Below are 22,150 nucleotides of genomic sequence, written 5' to 3'. Positions count from 1 at the left end.
ATCAGGCTTAAAATAGATGTGTCAAATTAAACATTGAATGCGGAAATTCAATACGTGATGTATTTTCCATTTTGTATTATTGTGCAATTGGTACACAGCTGATACCTAAATATACCCTGACAACACATGTCCAATTTCCATAAGGATATCTCCACAAATATTTTTTTTCATTAAAAAGTGACATTTAACTTCAAGTATTTTTGGAGAAAATAGAAAAAAGGAAAATAGATAACTTTGAAATCTGGAAATAAATATGCTAAATTCTGGGTCGTCTGATAAAGATGGTTGCATAATTTTCTTAAAGATCATTATGACATTTGTTAGTTTATTTTTATTTTTATAAAGCGTTGTTGGGGATTTGTTTATATGGCATATTCATAGACAACCTTTAATTGGAAACATGGTTCAAGTTAGAGTGCGGTGGTCCTTTGGAATATTATATTCTCTCTGCTAGCATTAAAACATTCAGCACAAAAATATTTGTACAATTTAACAAATGCGAATTTCTTACAGTTAATGTAATATTTTTTGTAAAGATAGAAATAAGCCACTCTCTCCTTTAATTGTTTTTTGTTTCATTACGATCTACGATAATTACAAAGCAATGATTAAATACAAAGCAAACAAAAAATTTAACGATTAAACAAATAATTTTCTTAATTATTTTATCTGATAAAGGAATAAAGGTTTTCCTTTTATTTTAAATAAAACTTAATTTCACGGTCGTTTTAATAGTTTTTTTGACGTTAAATATAACAAATACATCATCCATATACATGTCATACAGTATAATCTAATGCCCACTCATTGAAAAGTTTTTTTTCTAATACTTGACATTTATTTTTAAGAATTGCTATCGTTAATGGGCGGCGGAAAGGGTAAAAAAGACATTTATGCAAAGGCATAACTAGTTTTATAAATATAATGAAATACAAAACAGACAACCTTAAAAACAAAATCAACAAACTCGTTTGCATAATCAACCGACTCCGACGCAAAACCAATGATTACCAATGCAAATCCAATGATTATTCACTGAATTGTTCCTAGATGGCTTGCCAAAAACATACATTGTACATTACCTGAATTAACGCTTGATGGCGCGCAAGTTTTTTACGTCATTATTATTTGTATACTTTCATAGGAACATAAATGGATCAGGGCCACAATTAAAGGGTGAAGGTCAAAAGGCTAAAATGTAGCAAATGTAGGAAATCCGCATGCCTACCTTTCAATGATAAAAATAAAAGCATCTCATATGTTTGGGAAAATTTCTGGGTATGGAATAAAAGTTTAATTTCTAAAGTTTATGGCAATGACATGCATCAATGTGCATTTCAAGCATAAATGTTGGATAGAAATTTTTATCGAAATCAGAGTTCATTTGGTTTGTTTACACTTTTGAAGCCATGCAAGAGCTATTCTGATGTAATGACGTCAGAAATTTATAGAAAACCAGGGATTACCACATTGAACACCCCTATTTTTAAATGTGAAAATTTATTTTACACATTCCTTTATCATGTAGAAAAAACACTTTGGAAATGAATCTTTTTTAAAAAAGTTTCAAAGAAAACACATGTATTAATTAACTATATATAAATTTATTTGGACTTTATTTCATTAAATTAATCAATTGAAATTTTAATTTAAAATTCAAGCAAGGAGTTTTTTTTTTTTTACATCTATTAAAGTTGTACACGATTTCTTAACTTTCTTAGAATAAAATCTTTAATGAGGATTGTTTCTAAAACAAATTATGATCTTTATTCCGTAGATAAGTAGATTTGTTTTATTAGAACCAGGTAGTATTTAAAATAAATGTTTGACACCAGGTAAGAGAGCCGTACAGGTATGTTGATGGTCAACACACACAGGCCGAGATGTAATTTACGGGAAAAGGGGGTGGTGTTGGCAGCACAGGAAGACAGTATACTGATTAGAGAGGAAAATGTCCATGTCAGTTTTCTGGTAATTAAAAGGAAAGCTCTTTGATCCGACACGCAGATGCATAAAATTTTCAGTATTTATCTACGCCGAAATAGGTAAGCTGTTGAAAGTCACATTGTGTTTTTTCCTGTATATATATATATTTTTTTAGATTATCTAATGGCGGATTCAGTTGCTGAAAAACTTCTAGTAATTGTCATGGTATAATAAATTGAGCAGAACATTGTTATGCCTTATATTTTATAATGTTGATTTTTTTTAATTTAGAGTACAATTGCATCAGCTTTGGCCACGGCATCCCGCTGTGTGAGTCAATTAACGTTTGATCAACACATTTAATACATTGCCTTACTTTTGGAACTACATAATTTCTTAGAACCAAATGTGTTAAAACATTTTAAGAAGGAATGCCACATAAACTTTTTTTATAGATCTCTGATTTAACCTTTCTAAACAATGGTTTCAGCATTGAAGGCCGACATTAGCTTTGAATTATTTTTATGATATTTTTTTTTCTAATTTATTTCAAAAGAAAATGAAGAAAAAAAATTCTGAATTACATGCTTTCTTGTAAAAAAAAATGATAATGAATGCATTACAAGAATATATAACAAAATATGTAAATAAAAGTCGTATAGATATATATTTTTTTAAAATAAAAAAAATATTTATGAAAAGAAAACATAATTTGTGAATATTTCTTAAACTTGTGATTTAAATCTTTATGAATCAGTCACAACTGGGGAGAAAATGTTTGTTTATCATATTTATATGAAATGTTGAAAGGGAATTTTAGAATGTTTTTTATTTTGGCCAACCAATCAAAATTAAAGCGATCCAAAGCAGTATTGTTCATTCATTGGGAATATATAACATTTCCCCCTAAGAACGCTAGTCTGAAAACTTAAAGGCGTAATATAAGGGTTAAATGATAGTTGAACTTGAAAATCAAATGGATTACTTAATTGTCAATACATTAAAGAGACAATAAATTAGTATAGTATTTCATTTATTTTATGTTAATTTTGATAAGGATTTGTATAATTTTGATTGGGTTAGGTCGAAATATAAAAAAAATCTACAATTTCTGAATTTCATTCCAAATTCTTTTCAAAATATGATTGACTAATGTGTTCTCATCAGTTTTAATTATTTTATGATGTTTTAACCATACGTTTAAAAACTATTCACAGATAAAAACTGTTTATAAAAAAAGATAAAACAATTCCTACTTGCAAATAACAATAAATGTTATAATAATTTAAGTACAGTAATTACATCCCCTATTGGATTTAACTGTAATTTCACTAATTTGTATATTTGAAGACCGAAAATAAATTTATCGTTATAGGAAAAAAAGATTTATTGTAATAAGATATATACATTACATATACATGTATACACATATAAAAGAAAATGCATGATATATTTAATTATACAAAATAAAGGGTAACAAACCCCTCTTATATCTTGAATTTATAACGTAAAATGAGAAGATTTATGAAAAAATGCATCTTTAGAGTTTTATAGAAAATACAATAAATGTATAAACGGGAAAAATCATTTATCTGTAATTCAATAAAAATTTCGAATATTCCCTTCATATATAAATAAAAAAATTGGTTTAATTTTTTAAAAAAGGCAAATTCCTTTCATTTGTTCATTGATTACTGTTTATACAGCAGTTTTATGGTTATATATTTAATTACTTGTTTGTTTAAAAATTCTAACTATTCTCACATAAAATGTTACCTTTTCCTACCTGATGAACTCTCTCTGCTTACTGCCAAACATATTTTAATTACTTTTCATATTTATATTGATATCTTTTTTTTACAATTTCAATATGTAGATCAAACTAATAAAAGTTTTTGATTATATATACACTAAATGTTTAAGATTAATAAAGATAACTTTGTATACCTGAGTTTTATCTGTGTACACTGAATAAACTGATATCAGATTTTCTAGTTTTCCCCCTTCTGTTCTGTATTCCTTTCCACATATTAGCAACATCCCTATTTAAGCATGTGACCTTAAGGTGGGAATTCCAGATGTTATGAACACGAGATGTTTCATTTGGTTAACTAACAAAAGGTAAAACTTACTTATTCATCATAAAAGTTGAAGACAGATGATATTAAGTAAATAACTAACTTAATTAGATTAGACTAAACATTGTTAGTATTTCTACTTTCGTTTTGTCAGTGTCTTTTGTATTCGCAGTTGATAACATCAAGTAAAAAAGGAAAGATTATTTTTTCCTTGTTGACCTATGGAACGATATTCGATAAACTGTAGACATAAGAAAAAAATATTTTAGGGGGGGGGGGATACCTTCTATTGAAGAATGTTTAATTCAATTCAAAGGATATATATGATAAACGAGGTGAACGCTGATACTAAAACAAGTCCGCGGAGAAAATAAGTCCCACATGAGTCCTACGTGAGTCCCACAGCAAAAGAGCCAATAATTAATATAATAAAGGGTTATTTTGAAAGAATAGGATGTTTATATGATCATATATCAAAACACGTTTGGATAAAATGTTTTAGTGTGTTAAATAAACGATTGTAAATTTCAGACCACAATCAAGAACGATAACTCTTTTCAAATGTAAACAATGGCCAAGAACTATATTGGCAATGTTTAAATACTGCCCAAAGCTATTTTTTTCTAAAAGAAAAATTAGTCCATTGTAACAATATTTTTTTTTAGTAAGGAAGTTAGTAATGGTGTTATTTCTGAATTAAGTTTGTTTTTCTGTTTAACTTTAATTTTTAAGTTTCGTTTCAAAATATCCTTCCAACGTATATTATATTCACTTACAAGTATGTTTATTTTATTCTAGTTTATACCGTATACAGGAAAATTTTCGCCCCAGTTTTATTTTGCCCCTTTCGCCCTCCTCCTGATTGGGCGAATTTATGACGGTGCGAATTCAAATTACACAGCATAATTTCTTAAACAAAACTATGACTGGGCGAATTTAAAACGGGACAAAATATTTCAAGTGCAAAAGGGCGAAAATAACATGGGGCGAAAATAACCCTGTATACAGTATTACTTTTTTTACAAACTAAAATACCTTTACTGTGGTTTTATGTATTTTAACAACATCGTGAGTTTCTCTGACACCCATGACAGACCTAATGTTTATTGTGTATATACACAGAGACCAATAGAGATACGTTCCTGGTATACCTGAACATAACACTTGGGGGATGTTATTCACACCTTTCAATCTCCCTATTCCTTGTATACATTATACAATAGCTTTTGAACAAGGCTGGAGATAGGTTGCACCAGTTTGAATTCCCAAAAATATATTTAATTTAATGTTAGTTTAGTTTCAGAGGTACTTTATTCATAATATACAAAGTGTACAATATGAATAAAGATTGAACAGCAGGCCAAGTGCCTTTATTTGTTCTCTCCATTTCAGATGAATGTACAATTAAATTACTGAAAATAGTTTAAGTTCCACAAAACATGTATTATGAATTAATAGTGAGAGAATTATAAAAAAAATAATATATGCTTTGTAATGTACTTTTTTTCTTTGTTGCATCTTACATCTGATAGCACTTGTCATAAATGGTTTATCTGATCGTCTAATGGTCACTGCTTTTTTGGGTATATTTTTGTCAACAAAATTTTCTCTGAAAATAAGATTATAAGAATTTTTTGCAACATAACCTTACTATAGAAGAGTTGAAATTTCATTAAATAATACCGTATAACTTCGTTATAATATATATTTAACTATCGCCTTTGTGACGCTACGATGCTTTTCAAACGAGCAGAAATTTCAAAACAAAATAATAATAAATAAAATATCATTTAGAAGTACCTGTAGTATTTATTTCTGTGTCACACTTAAAAGGGAAGAGCCAGTTAAACATAAAATCATCTATGTACCATGTCTTCCTCTTTTTTTTTTTTACTGTAAATATAATAACAAGTTAATCGTTCGTTCGTATGCTCGTCTAAGCAAGTATTCGTCTGTAAACTTTTCAGATTCTTAATTTCCTCTCAAGACCATTTTGCCTTTTAACCAAAGGTGTGACAAATTAAGAAACTTGGACAAAGCGGGTTTAAATTGTAAAAAAAAACCAAACAAACATGAAGTACTAAAGCCTTCGAGAGGAGGCTGATAAAATAAGAAAAAAAGGTTGAATCATGAAAAAAAATAATTCACAAGACCCACGAGGCTTGATTGACCTTTTTGTACAGGGCCCTGTTCCCTCAAGGTTTGGGATTTGCAATTCAAATTAGTAACAGACTTTGTGAAATATAGCATGGCATCGATAAATTACTCTTAAATAAGGAATTAATTAATTTCAACGTGAAGGCTTTTTCTATCCACTTCCTTATTAACCCAAGAAACTCAACTTTTTTTAAATTCAAAAACATTGAAACATTCATTTCTTGATGTTGTTTTGGTATTTTGGAACCTTAACTTACATTTCTGAAAAAAAGAAGACAAAAACAGAAAATTTGTTAATTGATATATCAAATGCAAGTGTAATTAAGCAATAAATGGTAAAACGTGTGGCTGCCTTCAGTAGTAGTGTACATTTTAAATTGTTTTCCTATAGGGAAATCTTTGAAAGTCCTTTTCTCAAGAATCTGAAACTTATGTAAAGATCTAACTAAAGGTAGATCAGACTATAATTGTTCGAATAACGGCCCCTGAGGTTTTCCTAAAGAACCACTTGGCCAGAAATGGTGAAACTTAATATTTAGAAATTTTCTAAGGTGGTGTAAATTCTGAATTGTTCAAATAATGGCTACTGGGAGTACATCTAGGACTGGGGCGTTATACTAAGTTTTTCTTTGAATTAAACAGGAAAAAATTGGCAAAGCACTACTGGGCCAACATAATGAAACTTACATGTACACATGTACCAGGGGTTATCTACTAGTCCGCGTACTTTTGTAATAAATTAATGCTTGTAAGCCTGTGCTTACAAAATGTATAAGGAACATAAGAAAAGAAGAAATTTTGAACATTTTAGCTGGAAGCGATAGTAATTTGCCAATATACATTTATATAATAAACTATAAAATTAAAAAGACATATGACCAATCGGCACTGTCGCTGTTTTGTTTCTGACGACGTCTTTGTTTTTCAATGCCCGTCCCCTCTCCCTCATACATTTATTGATGAGATTCCTTGGAGTTAAGTAAGCACCAACTTCCCTTATATGAAAGTTGATATGACCTTAAAATGTTATGAACAGCTGTTTTCAATGCATATATTATAAAAGGATCTTTACATATGAAAGGATCCTCAATAAATTATGCACATATATTTTGCTTGTCGGAGTACAATATCTACCACTTATGATCAAATTCACACTTCGACATAACTGACTTTTGACACCCCGACTACAAATCTCTATTTATATCTAATATCTGAGAATTTTTTTTTTTTGCAATCAAAAAGCAAGACCATTCTTCGTAGATTTTTTTTCTCTGTCGTCTGTTTAAACATTTCATTTCCTGGGTCTTGCAAAGTTTTCACTATGTACAAATAATTAACAATTCGGTTCGCTTAGGTTTCTTCCCTAAGTATCACGCCTGTAATTTAAATCAAACGAATTAATGTTAACTTCCTGGAGAAGACGATGCATTAACTATGAAAACTATAAAATCTAGAATGGAAAAATAAACAAAGTCGTCTTAAGATAATTTTCCCTATCTTGAAAATAATTAAGTAAACAAAGGTAACAACTAAACAACAGAAACTTGCATTGAGCCAATTTGAATCAAATTTGGTACAGTACATTCCTTGTGCTCAGGGGAGTTTATATTCTTCAAAGCAAGGAATAATCCCCCTCACAAGGAAGATAATCAGGAAAAGGCAAAAAAAATGGATGGGTAATTAAAAATCCTCTTCCCAAGAACCACTTGGCCAGAAACGCTGAATCTTATGAGATAGCATCCTTGTGGTAGTGAAGATTATAAATTGTTCAAATCATGACCCCGGGGAAGCAATAGGTATTCCAAGTTTTACATTGAAAAATAAAGGGAAAAAATCTTTAAAACTCATATTCTTCAGAAAAACTGGATCAGAGGAGCTAAAAGTAATACGGAAGCATTATTGGGTGGTGAAGACTTTGAATTGTTCAAATCATCACCCCAAGGGATAAGGCGAGGCCACGAAGGGGAATCTAAAGTTCACCTTTAAATATAAAGAAAATTCTTTTTTCTCAAGAACGCTGGGCCGAAAAAGTTGAAAGGTATGTTGAAAACATCCCGAGGTATTGTAGATTGTAATGTTCAGTCCATAACTATCGAGAGTAGAAAAGTGTCACAATAAGGAATTCAAATCTTACATTGAAATAATCAATCAGAAACCAAACAAAACTTTAATGAAAGTATCCCTGGGTAGAATAGATGTTACATTATTCAAATCATGACCCCCGGGGATCGGTTGGGGTCAAAATTGGGCATCCAAGTTTTATATTTAAATACAAATACAATCCTTCTTCTCAAGTTCCATCGCGCAAGAAAAGCTGATATTGTTTGGGGATTTGGAAGAGTAGAGTCTAAATTGTTCATTTTTTTTTACTTCCGGGGGTAGGGTCGGGTCACAGTAGCGGGCATGGGAAAAAACATTCAAAAAGTTACTTGGGTAAGAGATATGGCACATGGAACTCTTGTTTTTTAAGAAAAATATTGTCATGTTTCGCTATCACAGCTGAGTACAGTACCGACCAGACCCAATCTGACACCAAAGCAGTCCCAGAAAGCAGTCCCTGGGACTGCTTTGGGACTGCTCTGGGACCGCTATGGGACTGCTCTGGGACTGCTATGAAAAGCAGTCCCAGCTGCCCCTGGGACTGCTTTCTGGGACTGCTTTGTTCACTCATGTGTGACAAAGGTTCTGAGTGACATGATAGCTCCGCCTCCTTGTGTATTCTGAATTTGCAGGCTCCCTATTGTTTTGTTTACTTGCAGCAGAGAGGAGTTTTAACTGTTTAATACGCAAGGATTTCTTATAATCTTTTAATAACTGGAGATTACATGTATTATAGTTAATTTATAGTTTTTTGGAACTGTATATTTACACAAATGTAATATAGAATATTTTTTAAAATAAAGTTGTTATATAAGGAAGTGAGGAGGAGATTTCTATTTCTAAAGTATATAAAACTACTCATGAGAAAAAAAAAAATATCTACATGTAGATTTCTTTTCTTATTAAATCTGAAATTAAATACTCAAAATTTTCATATGGCACTATTTAAAAAATCATTACATTTAGATATAAGATATTTTAATTGAAAAGGCTAGACGTTTTACAAGCACCACACTAAAAGGGTAACACATACAACCCTCAAATAAAAATCTAACAATTTATTTTATGACATGAAATAAAATTATGACACCATTCTTCCGTAACATAAGCAATCTGAACAATTATACGGGAATTTACAGATGAATTAGTTTTTAATTTATGAATAAGTTTTTAAAAGAGTAAATTAAAAAAAAATAATAAACAGTTAAAACCTGTAATACCTGGAATTGTGATTTATTTCTTTTTTGTTTTGCTTTTGTTTACCTGGCCAATAATGTGTATGAATAAAATGGTGTAAACACCTGTGGTTTCAATCGCCTTTGGGCAGAAAATCAATCATGCATGTTATTTGGGTACACCTATCAGTGTTACGCATCATTGAACATGCTCCCCAATAAACAATGACCCTAATTTCAATCTATGTAAAAAAAATGTAATGCATAAAAAAGATGAATGAAATGTGTATAAATTTCTTTCAAAATTAATTAATGTTGAACATAATCTTAGGATTCTATACTGGTCACTAATACAATTTACAAATAAAACAATAATTTTTAAATTAACATGTCAGTAAAGAATAATCAATACTGAAAAATATTGGCTAAATTAGCATCAGATTTTTCAAAAGCCCTTATACTTTTTAAAAAATGCCTTTAAAGTATCCCGATAGTATGGAAATCGTCCGTGATGTATAATAAATAGATCTATTTAAAACTAATTCTGGTGAAAAATAATTAATTCAATTTTAATTTTCTGTATAGAAAATAAATATGGGAGTCAGTATCAATCACAAAAACCCAAGATAATTTTGATTAAATATACATGTTCAGTGTAATTCATTTATGTAGGTGTGTAAGCTTTATTCCTTCAATAAATTTATTTCAAATTGTTTCAAATCTTTGCGGGTACTGCTCATACATGTAAATGACCTTCACATTGTAAGGATTCCTGGCATACTGCTCAGAAAAAAAATTCAGCTGCCTTTTATAGTTCCATTGTTTATTAAAAATCTCATTTCTGAGTTAGCCCCGCCCATTAAATTAGTAAACCCCGCCCACTGGGACTGCTTTCTGGGACTGCTGGGACTGCTTTCTGAGACCGCTGGGACTGCTGGGACCGCTCTGGAACTGCTGTGGGACTGCTCTGGGACCGCTGCGGGACTGCTTTATCAGTCCCAGAAAGCAATCCCTGGGACAGCTCGGGGACTGCTTTGTGTCAGGTTGGGTCTGGTCGATACTGTATGTCATGTCATTTTAGAATCTTTAGACATCTTAGAGCGTTTGTGCTCCGTTGGCGTTCTGCGTTCACTCACCGTTCACACATCGTTCCCCAAGTTGCATTCTGCGTTCGCACAACGTTCAATTAACGTTCGCTCTGTGTTCGTTCAGCGTTCATTCTCCGTTCAGGTGGGAAAGTTGAACGTTTCAGGGACTGAAGGACCGGGTCATTATATTAAGTTTTTCTTTGAAACACACAGGAAAAAATTGGCAAAGCACTACTGGGCCAAATTAACGAAACTTACATGTACACGTGTACCAGGGGTTATCAACAAGTCCGTGTAGTTATGAAGTGATATAAATGCTTTTAATTGCGTGCTTACAAAATGTATAAGGAACATAAAAAAGAAAAAAAAGTTGAGAACTTTGAACATTTTAGCTGGAAGCGATAGTACGAGGGGTTATAAAAAGCTTTTGGACTAGCGTCATGAAATTAAAACTGCTTTAGGTACATCAATGAATTTCAAAATATCTATTTAGCATCATCTATGTCATCTAAAGAATAAACTATAAATCATGAATTTTATTTTCTAATAAATTAGTAATGTTTTTGAAAGCAATGGTATGTCCAGGCGGCGCAACCTCGAAAACGACTTTTTTTGCAACCTATGTGTAACTGAGAAAAACTCTTTGATATGATCATTGGACATCCGAAATTCCCGTTAATTCAGGTATGTGTTGGGACACAATTGTTCCATAAAATATGAAATGTTCACTTCAATCTAGAAGTCCTATGAAATTTTATCGTAAATTTTACACGGAATGTCCAAACAAATGAGGCCTTGAAAATGAAGTCAAAAGGTGGGAAGGGTTTCCGTTTCCAACATTCTATAAAGTTTTGCCTCTGAAAAAACTGGTATAAACCGTTGAATACGTTGAAACTGGCTAGATAGAAATAATATGCATCCAGAGTCCTTGTCTTTTAATTTCAAATAGATTCGGAGACAAATGGTTTAAAGCCGGTTTGCTAATCAAGTTGTGAAAAACCAATCACGCCAAAAAATGACGTTGATCATGTGTTGTAGATATCTCCCTATCTGGATAATTATTAAGTAAACAAAGATGACATCTAAACTTGCTTTGAGCCAATTTAAATCAAATTTGATACAATACATTCCTTTTATATTCTTCAAAGCAAGGACCAACTCCCCTCACAAGGAAGAAAACCAGGAAAAGGCAAAAAATAGAATGGCTTATTAAAAATCCTCTTCCGAAGAACCATCCGGCCAAAAACGCTGAAACTTATGAGATAGCATCCTGGGGGTAGTAAAGATAATAAATTGTTCATATCATGACCCCGGGGAATCAATAGGTATTCCAAGTTCAACATTGAAAAAAATCTTCAAAAACTTATTCGCTAGAAAAACTGGAGCAGAGGAGCTGAAAGTAATATGGAAGCATTCTTGGATAGAACGGGGCCACTATAAGAAATCCAAATTTTACATTGAAATATATTTAGAAAAATCAATAAGAAACCAAAAGAAACTTAAATGAAAGTATCCCTGGGTAGTGTAGATGTTAGATTGTTCAAATCATGACCCCGGGGATCGGTTGGCCTCATAATAGGGCATCCGAGATTTATATTAAAATACAAAAGCAATCCTTCTTTCAAGGACCACCGGGCAAGAAAAGCTGATATTGTTTAGGGATTTGGACTCTAAATTGTGCATTTTTTTTACTTATGGGGGAAGGGTCGGGTCATAGTAGCGGGCATGGCAAAAATAATTACGAAAGTTACTCGGGTAAACGATATGACACATGGACCTTTTGTTTTTTTTATTTCATGTCTCGCTAATACAGCTGAGTATGTCGAGTCATTTTAGAATCTTTAGACAAAGCGATCAAAAAGATTTAATTGAATTAAACTTTTCGCCCCCTGTTTAATACTGAGGTAAAGTAAAGTACAAGTCTTCAGGTCATCTACCTTCCAACCAATACATCTTCATAGCGTCATTTTTTGTGAAATTGCACCTCTCGTATACAAAGTTGTGAAGAGGAACGATAACATGAAACCATGAATTTGGTAAAATGTAAAGATGGCATGCAGCACGTATAAAACCAGTGACGTAGCATCGTTTTTGAAAAAAGAGGGAGGGGGGGGGGGGCATCCAAAGAATTTTTACTGACCTGTAAAAGTTCATCGGCATAAAAACAATTGCCCTATCTCGTATTTTTTGGGGCGTGGGGGCGGGTAGAGGCCAACAATTTTTAGTGTCAACTTCTTCCAATTTTTTGCATACAACACTACATTTTTGTTACATAACTTTATTGTAGTAGAAAGTGAGGCGTCCTACCAACCTTTTGAGGAACATTTCAAATACCGAAGTAAAGTTGGTAAAAAAAAGTGGCCTAACATGCCTGAAAACCTCATGAACATTTACAATATGAAAAACTTAAAGGTCCATAGCTTGTTTGTAAATCAACAAATAATGTTCAATTTTTTTACTAATCAATAGATGATGTCTTGGTTAGGAATTGTAAAAGTTAAAATCGGTTGAAACTGTATCCAGACCCCTTTAATTGATAGAAGAAAAAAAAACTGCCTAAAAAAACTCGTAAAATTTATTATTTACTTTTGTTTAATTATTCTTTTTTGTCCTTTCTTATGTTATTTTATCTTATTCGAAAATGTGAAACATCAAAATCCTTTTAAGCAACTCACCTTTTTATTTATTCTCTGCAAACACATAGTTCGACCAAGACAAAAAAAAAAAATTAAAAATAAATAAATGAATTGGATTTTTTTTTCATGCATTATATTCCATTGTTTTTAGTTTTAAAAAGAACATAATCTGTCTTTGTTGAAAGTCTTCAAAGTAAGAAGCCCATTTTTGAAATGCAACACATTTTTAGGAAATTTATCTGGTAATTTCAACAGAATTTTATAATTAAGGTCTAGCTATACATTTAACAACTGTGGGGATCGATTTAAATCATATAACATTATTAATCTAGAATTTTAATTTTATTATTAAACAAGAGGTGGTAATTCTAGTAAAGAACTACTAAGGACAGGAAAAATATGACATTTTAAGATCTTTTCCAGATGCAGTGAGATCGAAACAAAGCATGGAGAATTTGATGCATCCCTCTATTCTTTTTCTATACCTGCTTATAACTTTCGTAAGTATCGTTTCTTCTGTAGCCTTATTCAATTCATTAGATTGCAAACTGTAATAGAGAATTAAATTTAAAAAAAGTTGATTGAAAAGTGTATAAAAAGTGTATTGTTGAAACTTTGTAGCTCACTTTCTCGGCGACACAGCGTTGTCCTTTGTCCGATAGGACAGTAGAAACAGTAAAAAAGTGTCCAGAGGATGAAGAAAGCACAAACACAAGCGCACGGATAAAACAATGTGAGAAGCTTGCAAATATTCAGACATGTTCAAGTCCTTCAAAATTCAAGTATCACTGTCTACCTACCGATTTATCAGGAACACTAGTGGAAGTATGTGCTGTTGAAAGATATATATATGGTAAGTAAATATCAATGTGTTTATTTCACCTATAATATATGAAGTAAAAAACTAATTATGGCACGTGAAAATAAGGTTATATATGGAAAATGATGTAAATTGTCGTAATTTATGGCATTTACGGCTTTCACGGACAAAAACATTGAGTTACTCTACAGTGGCATAATAATGGAGAAGGATATGGAAATATCAAACAATATTCAGTCTCAAGTCCATAAAACAATACAAAATAAGAGCAGAGCAAACACGGACCCCCAGACATCAGAGGTGGGATCAGGTGCCATGGAGGAGTGATTATCTCCTGCCTACCGGTCACACCCGCCGTGTGCTCCTTGTCATGATCAGAAAATAATGGAAAAAAATCCGTCGTCAATTATTTGTATAAATAATGGATTAATAATTGGTATGAAAAACGTCGGTCAGCATTTGACTTAATGATAAATTGTATTTGCTGACAGGGTTATTGTTTCGACCATATAACTTACCATATGATTACTTTAAACGAAACTGCTGATATTCTTGTTTCATCAACTTGCTTGTCAATAATTTACCTCGTTTTAGAAATTGTTCATACGTAGAACATGCTCTTGTGCATCGAATCAACAGAGATATATGTACTCCGTATGCAGGTGATGAAGGTATATTGCTGCATAAGTAAGGGAAGTTGACGAAATAAAAGTTGATGTGATCACGTTTTTCATAAAGCTTTGTTGTTAGATAACCATAAGTGTCTTTTTCTAATAATATTTTTATAATAATAATAATAATAATAATATGGAAAATGATGTAAATTGTCGTAATTTATGGCATTAAGGGCCTTCACGGACAAAAACATTGTTTTACTCTACAATGGCATAATAATGGAGAAGGATATGGAAATATCGAACAGTATTCAGTCTCAAGTCCATAAAACAACACAAAATAAGAGCAGAGCAAACACGGACCCTCGAGACATCAGAGGTGGGATCAGGTGCCATGGAGGAGTGAGTAATCCCTTCTGACCGGTCACATCCGCCGTGTGCTCCTTGTCATGATCAGAAAATAATGGAAAAAAAATCCGTTGTCAATTATTTGTATAAATAATGGATTTATAATTGGTATGAAAAACGTCGGTCAGCATTTGACTTAATGATAAATTGTATTTGCTGACAGGGTTATTGTATCGACCATATAACTTACCATATGATGACTTAAAACGAAACTGCTGATATTCTTGTTTCACCAACTTGTTTGTTAATAATTTACCTCTTTTTAGAAATTGTTTATACGTAGAGCATGCTCTTGTGCATCGAATCTTGTGCATGTCGTCCTTGTCGTCGTCGTCGTTCTTGTCGTCGTTAATTTTTCAAATTTTTGACTTCTTCTCAAGAACCACTTGGCCAATTTCAACCAAACGTAGCACAACGTATCCTTAGGTGGAGGGGAATCAAGTTTGTTCAAATGAAGGGCCACGTCCTTATTTAAGGGGGGATAATTGAGAAAATGTGAAAATTTGATGGCATGTTTTAAAAATCTTCTCAAGAACCGTCGCCCGCGTGGCGCAGTGGTTAGAGCGTCTGCTCTAGAGTCCCAAATTGAGGAATCAATCCTTACGTCGCGGGTTCGAATCCCACTGTGGGAGGTGGAGACCGGTTCTTTGGATGAGACCGTATAAACTGAGGCCCAGTGTCGCAGTAGGTGCTGGAACGAAAAAGATCCCTCACTGCTCAAAGGCCCTGAGTGCCGAGCATTAGACAAAATTTGAAGCCCTCCACCTGCAACTGGCGGCGTCTCCATGTTAGTGAAAAATTCTCGAGAGGGACGTTAAACAATTTACAATAAATCAATCAATCTTCTCAAGAACCACTGTGCCAGGAAAGAAGAAATGTAGTGTAGATTCAAGTTTGTCCAAATCATGACCCTGGGGGGATAGGGGGAGGCCACAGTGGCTGATCAAAGTTTTGCAAAGAAATATATGGGAAAATTCTTTAAAAATCTTCTTCTCAAGAATAGCAAAGGCATGAATGGTCATACTTTTATGGAAGCATCCTCAAGTAGTGAACATTCAATATTGTTCAAATCATGATCCCTGGGGGTACGGCGGGACCACAACATGGAATCCAAATTTTACATAGAAACATGTAGAAAAAAATCTTCTTTTCAAGAAGAGCAAAATCGTGATTAGTCCTATATGAAAGTATTTTCAGATAGTGTAGATTCAATTTTGTTCAAGTCATAACCCCTGGGGATGGAGCGGGGCCACAGTATAAATTCAAATGTAAAGGGCAATTAAAAGCCACCGGTAGTCAAAGAAATATGCATGCAGCCTTAGTTAGTGTAGATATAAGTTTGTTCACATCATACCTTCTACGTTTTAAGGATTGCTTGGGACCACTATCGGGTTTAAACTTTTCAATAATAAACTAATTTCTGTTTTTTTTCCTAGCCACATTGCCTAGGTGAGCGATGTGGTCCATGGGCCTCTTGTTTTTTTTTTTTTTTCTTTAGGGGTAGCAGTAAATGGTACATACAATTTCAATGCGCAGAGTAATGCAATTTCATACGGCTACATAAGGGTTATAATTTGAATTTAAATTTAGAAAACACTAATTCCACGGCAACTTTTCTTTCAAATGAATTGACATCAGCAGTGTGCTAACACGGTTATTGTGTAAATTGCAAATAAAACTATATAATAATAACATTATTTTTTTCTTATTCAACATTATTTATACTTAAATTCTCTGAACAATTTTAATGGTATTTTAATATTGTACACAAATTGATTTAGTTAGGACTAAACACAACAAGCTGCATGCATATGACCTAGTTTCGATAGTGACATGTGTGCGGGAAAATTTTGCTATTAAGATACGGATTACATTGTTAGAGATAAACCAAATCAATAAGGCAAATTATAAAAGGGGTTATACATAAATTATCACTATTTCGTGCTTTGAATATTTTTTCCTAAGATTGGTCAGGACTAGTGGTTAAAGGGTCAGGGCTAGTAAAAATTTGCCATAGTAGCCCGACTGGTCTAGTATGCCAAAAGCTTAATGCCAAATCCTGTTTCTTTTGGAGGATTATAGAACAGATCAATCGAAAACTCAATGAATGGTTAAAATTTCAATAACTATTTTTCAGTACTCTTCACAAATATATTTTTCTTTGTTACAGGAATATGTGTGCTTTATAACAACACCGAAATTCAAACAAATGAAAGCATTAATTGTAGCCAGTCTTCTAGGTGTCCAAAAAGATTTTTGTCCTCAGAAGCACATCTGTGTGAGTTGTTTATGATTTAAATTTAATCCGATTACTTTTGCAATTTGAACATTTCCAAAGAAAATGTTCTATTTGTATCGCTGTTTTAGATGAACCTTGCTCTCCTAACGACTTAACAACAATTCAATTCTTTGATACAACTGTCACGTTTGTACCAGAAGATGAGGCAAAAGTGCATTCCGTTGTGTAAGTTTACTTTAAAATATATATGTCTGTATTTTAAATCACAGTATATGTGAATTTGATTATTGATTTTTTTTCATTAGATTATTTGCAGCAACAGGGATAATTTTTCTTGGGATCATCATTGGATTCTTCTTTATTAAAATTGTGAAATGGAGGAAAAGACGACAAACAAATAGATACGGTTGGTACAATTTACTTTAACATTGTGTATGTATAATATGTATTATATTATGGTTTCCTTCGAGTGGAAAAGGTCAGCAAGTGAGTCTAAGACATTAAGAAGAAATAACTGAGAATAATAATTTAAATCAATTTTTTTCTTTAAGATTATCTTTAAAATAAAGGTTCATAAATGTCAGCGCTGTTCACCGATTTTATCTTGGATATATGTAGTGATGTGTATGAATGAATAAGAATGACAAATAAATATAAAAAATAATGAAAAAGGATCTTAGACATTATTATATTACATGAGCTATTCATGTGACCTAAATGTATTACTAGCTGTTTTTGTCCGTCGAAGTGCGTCTTCCGTCGTGCGCTGTGTGTTCAAATTTTAACATTTTAGCTTCCCCTCTTCTCTTAAACCACTCAACCTATTGACACCATCTTTTGCAAAAAGCATATGCATTTTATCAGTGAAAGGTAGCAACAATTGTGAATTTAATGACCAATCGGCCAGGAGTTCCTTTGAAAGGGCGCTATTGATTATACTGAAATAATGCATTTTTTTTCATATCTTCTTTTTTGCTCCTGGGTATAAAAAACCTAACTTCATAGTACTGTTGTCATGAACAAGATCCCATATTCCAATTTAAGTGAATTTCATAGCCCCAGGGTCAGGAATTCTAGTGTTAAGACAGGGCTCTATTGGTAGTGTAGTAAAATGCATTAATTCTTCGAACATCTTCTGTGCTCCTGGGTATTAACCAGACATACTTACTATATGGTTATGATGAAGAAGTGTGTCTCTTCCAAAAATTGAGTTTTATGCCCCAAGGGTGAGGATTTTTGGATTTTTGGTTTTGGGCCATGAATCTGTTGATTATATTGTTAAAATATATTTAGTCTAAAATTATTCTCATCTGCCCTTGGGTTTTAAAAAACGAACTACATGAATAGTTATATTGAGCAAGGTCCCTTCTTCCAAATTTGTTACTTTTATTGACCATGCCAATGAAGCAGGAGTTCTGGTGATAGGGTAGGATTCTATTGATTTTTAGTAAAATGAACTAATTCTTTATAACATTTTTATCTCCTTCGAAATACTAATGATGAACAATGATGTTTATTTGAGAATTGTGAATTTCATGACCCCTGGGCATGGCCACTGTAGAGTGGAGTTCTCTAATTATAATTATTTACCAAAATGAATTTATTCTTTGAAATCTGCTACTTTGTTTTAATCAAATATTAGGAAGGGACCCTATTGATCAATCAGCTGTAAAGTGAAGATGCATTTATCTTGTTTAAAATCTTCTTTTCACCTGTGTCCTAATAAACTAAATGTATAGTTATGATGAGGAGGGGTCTCTCTTCCAAACTTTGATATTTATAACCTAGCTGCAGAACTGTAGCTCTCTGCTTGAGAAAATTCGGACAGATAAAGCAGAGAGCTACAGATCCAAGCGTTGTAAAAACCTTCGATTTACGCCGACGGTTTTTTGTCGCTCACTACGGGTATTTTTTCTTGTATTTTATATCATCCCAGCTTTGAAATTAATTTCAAATGGTATTTAATAATTAATCATACATTAAACTTCAATTCCTGATAATTTACTTACCTCTAAACGCTAGCAAATTGTTGTATGTTGTCACGGACGTCGAAACTCGACGAAAGGGAACTCTTTTAAACCGACATTACAAAACTGTATACAGGGCTGTTTCGGAGCGTTAAAAGCCAAATAAAGTATGAAATATATGAGTTAAATATATTAATTATTCTAGGATACCATTCTGAAAGCCAGAGAAAGCTTTAACTACACGAAATTAATATAGCGACGAAAAATCGTCGGCGTAAATCGAAGGTTTTTACAACACTTGGATCTGTAGCTCTCTGCAGCTATTTATAACCTACATCTTAGTTTTCTTTTTTTTCTTTCCTTGTTTTTTTTTTTTTTAAATCATACTAACTGAATATTTTCTTTTCTCTTTCTACAACTATTTTTGATCGTATGTTTGAATAATAATGATACATGATTGATTTTTTTCTCTAAAAAACACTGTGATCTACAAAAGTAACAAAGTAACAAAGAAACCAAAGAGACTGAATATAAATCATGAGAAGTACATAATCATTTTTTATAGAAAGTGTTAGTTGATAACACAGTCGCTCCTTTTGATTCCTTGCAAAGAATTAGTATACTTATAACCAAACATTGCTCAAAACTTCCTTAAGAGATAAAAATCAATGTTAACAAGTGCTCTGGGAGATGAATTCAGTTGGTCATTGGATCAAATCCTGTGAATCCCGTAAATTTGATTATACACCTGTTAAAGTTCATTTACGAATAAACGTTTTAACTTGTTTATTTTCAAACATATTGAGGCATCGCATGACAAGGTCTCCACAAGGGGTTCTTTCATGGTGGCCCACTAAGGTTAAAAGTATTTGGGCCAATGTTAAAGGATATGCCGCCATTATTATATTTTATTGCATTTTATCATTGTCACCTAAAAATTGCAACTTTTATATACTGCGCCACCTTTTTAAACCAGACAATAAAGTGTATCCTTTAAATAGGACTAATATGTGTAGTTACCACATATTTGTCCAAAAGTTAAAGTTGGATTAATCTATGTGCAATGTTTCATAAATATATATGATATTGGGTTCCTACAAAACAATGTTTAACTACGGATTTTTGGGGCAACCTTCGAATATTATATAGGTTACCGTAAATTTCGATATATTTGCTGTAGATAAATTTTCAGCAAATTTGCGAGCTCTTTGCATTCGCAATTTTTTTAAAATCAATCACCAATAAAAAAAAATGTAAACAAAGCAATGTTCATTAGCAAAATTTGAAACGTAAAAATTAATCAACAACATTTTGACCCGAATTGCGTATTTTTCGGGACAACTTAAACAATAGAAAACTTAATTTGCAAAGGAATCTTATATTCAAATGCAAGTTCTTCATTTTAATGATATACTATAGAATATATCGAATTGTAAAGATGAGCTCAATATTTCACAAGGCATAGTTAAACTAGACATAAACATGAGAAAAAAGTGTCATGCTTATTTTCCTCGAGGAGGGGAAAATCCTACGACATGTATGACGCCACACATTTTCAAAGTAAGTGGAACAAGAAAAACCTACAACAAATTTTCTTCAACAACCATATGAAATATTTTCTGTGTTCCCTCATCATGCTTATTCACAAAACATCTACCTGTTCCATTTCTGATCATGAACCGATTTTCCTATTTTAATTCTCTCCGTTGTTTTAATCGTATATAATCTTACTGCACTAAGACTTCGACATCAACGATTTGTTAGATGCGCAGTGTAGGGAAAAAGAAGAGTGGAGAAATATATTCCGTAATCTGTTTATATTTTGAAGAAATTTTCAAACCTTTCTAATATGTTTAATTCAAGAAGTGAAGTTAAACAAACTGTCACAAAATGATACATTTATACTTTGTTTTAATATGGTATTTGAACATATATCATCAGAGACTATGACGCTATTAAAGATAAAAGTCTATCTAATATGTCTATTAGATTATCTATCAGTAATGAAGATTAATTATAGTAACTTAATCTAGTTGACTTTGCATTCACTTATTTCATTTCAATTTCAGGCCCCAAAGAAACAGAGGAAATTATGCTTGAAAATGGTGAGAATATGCATTGAATTTTCAGTTCCATACAGATAACACATGTTCAAATAAAATGGAACATTAACAAAAAAAAGGATTCATGTCAAGCTTGACAGAATTATTGATGTATAAAACATTTCACAAAAGACATAATGAACATAAATCAATATAAAGCAGTGTATTCAGGCGGGTTTTTATTTTCACTCATACAGTGTATTGAGGCATCTAATAACAGGGTTTTCCACGAGCGGTTCTATCATGGCGGTCCGCCGTGGTTAGAGTTATCAGGCGCGGATCCAGGAATTGGAGTAAGAGGGGGTGCCAAAAGTAGGCAAGGGGTCTGGGGGCCGCCTTGAGACCCCCATTGGGTCCAGGGCAAAGCCCGGGAGGGGACTCAGGGGGCGAAGCCCCCGCAAGCTCCTGGATTCTAGATTTTTTTTTAGGGTAAAAGTGAGGTCTCTCAAGTAGACATATTTACATTTTCTAGACGAAACTGTGATTTACGTAAACTTTGACAATTTAAGGTGGCGCCCCCTTTAAGGTAGGATTCTTCTCATATTTCTAATATTTAAAAATAAATGAAATTTTCACATAATCAAGAAGACAATACAAGTAACTGATAGAATCGGTGAAATCAAATTTGACCCTTTTATATTAGAGACAAGGTCAGGTCAAAGTCATTATCATTTTCCTTGACATTAAGAATAAAAAATATCTGTTGCCAATCATGTGATACCTACTTCTGTTTCAAAAGTTTAATGATTGTTCTTTTTGCATAAAAACATATAACTATATTGGGTCTACAGCATGATATTACCAAATTTACATAAATAATTTAACTAAACTGGATATTGG

At 32.3% G+C, this 22,150-nt stretch overlaps 1 protein-coding gene across 1 annotated transcript; it reads left to right on the top strand.

Moving 5' to 3' along the window:
• Positions 1 to 3,958: 3,958 nt before the first annotated feature.
• Positions 3,959 to 21,359, top strand: LOC134256381 (uncharacterized). The gene is made up of 7 exons (XM_062739024.1): positions 3,959 to 4,047; positions 13,584 to 13,660; positions 13,782 to 14,013; positions 17,173 to 17,280; positions 17,370 to 17,466; positions 17,547 to 17,647; positions 21,278 to 21,359. The coding sequence occupies exons 2-7, from the start codon at positions 13,607 to 13,609 to the stop codon at positions 21,328 to 21,330; spliced, it is 645 nt and encodes a 214-aa protein (XP_062595008.1). The 5' UTR covers positions 3,959 to 4,047; positions 13,584 to 13,606; the 3' UTR covers positions 21,331 to 21,359.
• Positions 21,360 to 22,150: the final 791 nt, after the last annotated feature.

This window comes from Saccostrea cucullata, unplaced genomic scaffold (genome assembly GCF_032062105.1).
Source record: "Saccostrea cucullata isolate Sc308-1 unplaced genomic scaffold, CSIRO_AGI_Scuc_v1 ctg917, whole genome shotgun sequence".
NCBI lineage: Eukaryota > Metazoa > Mollusca > Bivalvia > Ostreida > Ostreidae > Saccostrea > Saccostrea cuccullata.
The sequence above is the reverse complement of the archived record's forward strand: the minus strand, read 5'-3'. Positions and strand labels throughout refer to the sequence as shown.

What these genes read in the sequence shown, in the direction of transcription:
- LOC134256381 (XM_062739024.1), top strand. Translation starts at nt 13,607, where the DNA reads ATGGAGAATTTGATGCATCCCTCTATTCTTTTTCTATACCTGCTTATA. An exon ending in TGTTGAAAGATATATATATG is followed by an intron (nt 14,014 to 17,172) that starts GTAAGTAAATAT and finishes TCTTTGTTACAG; the next exon opens with GAATATGTGTGCTTTATAAC. An exon ending in GCAAAAGTGCATTCCGTTGT is followed by an intron (nt 17,467 to 17,546) that starts GTAAGTTTACTT and finishes TTTTTTCATTAG; the next exon opens with ATTATTTGCAGCAACAGGGA.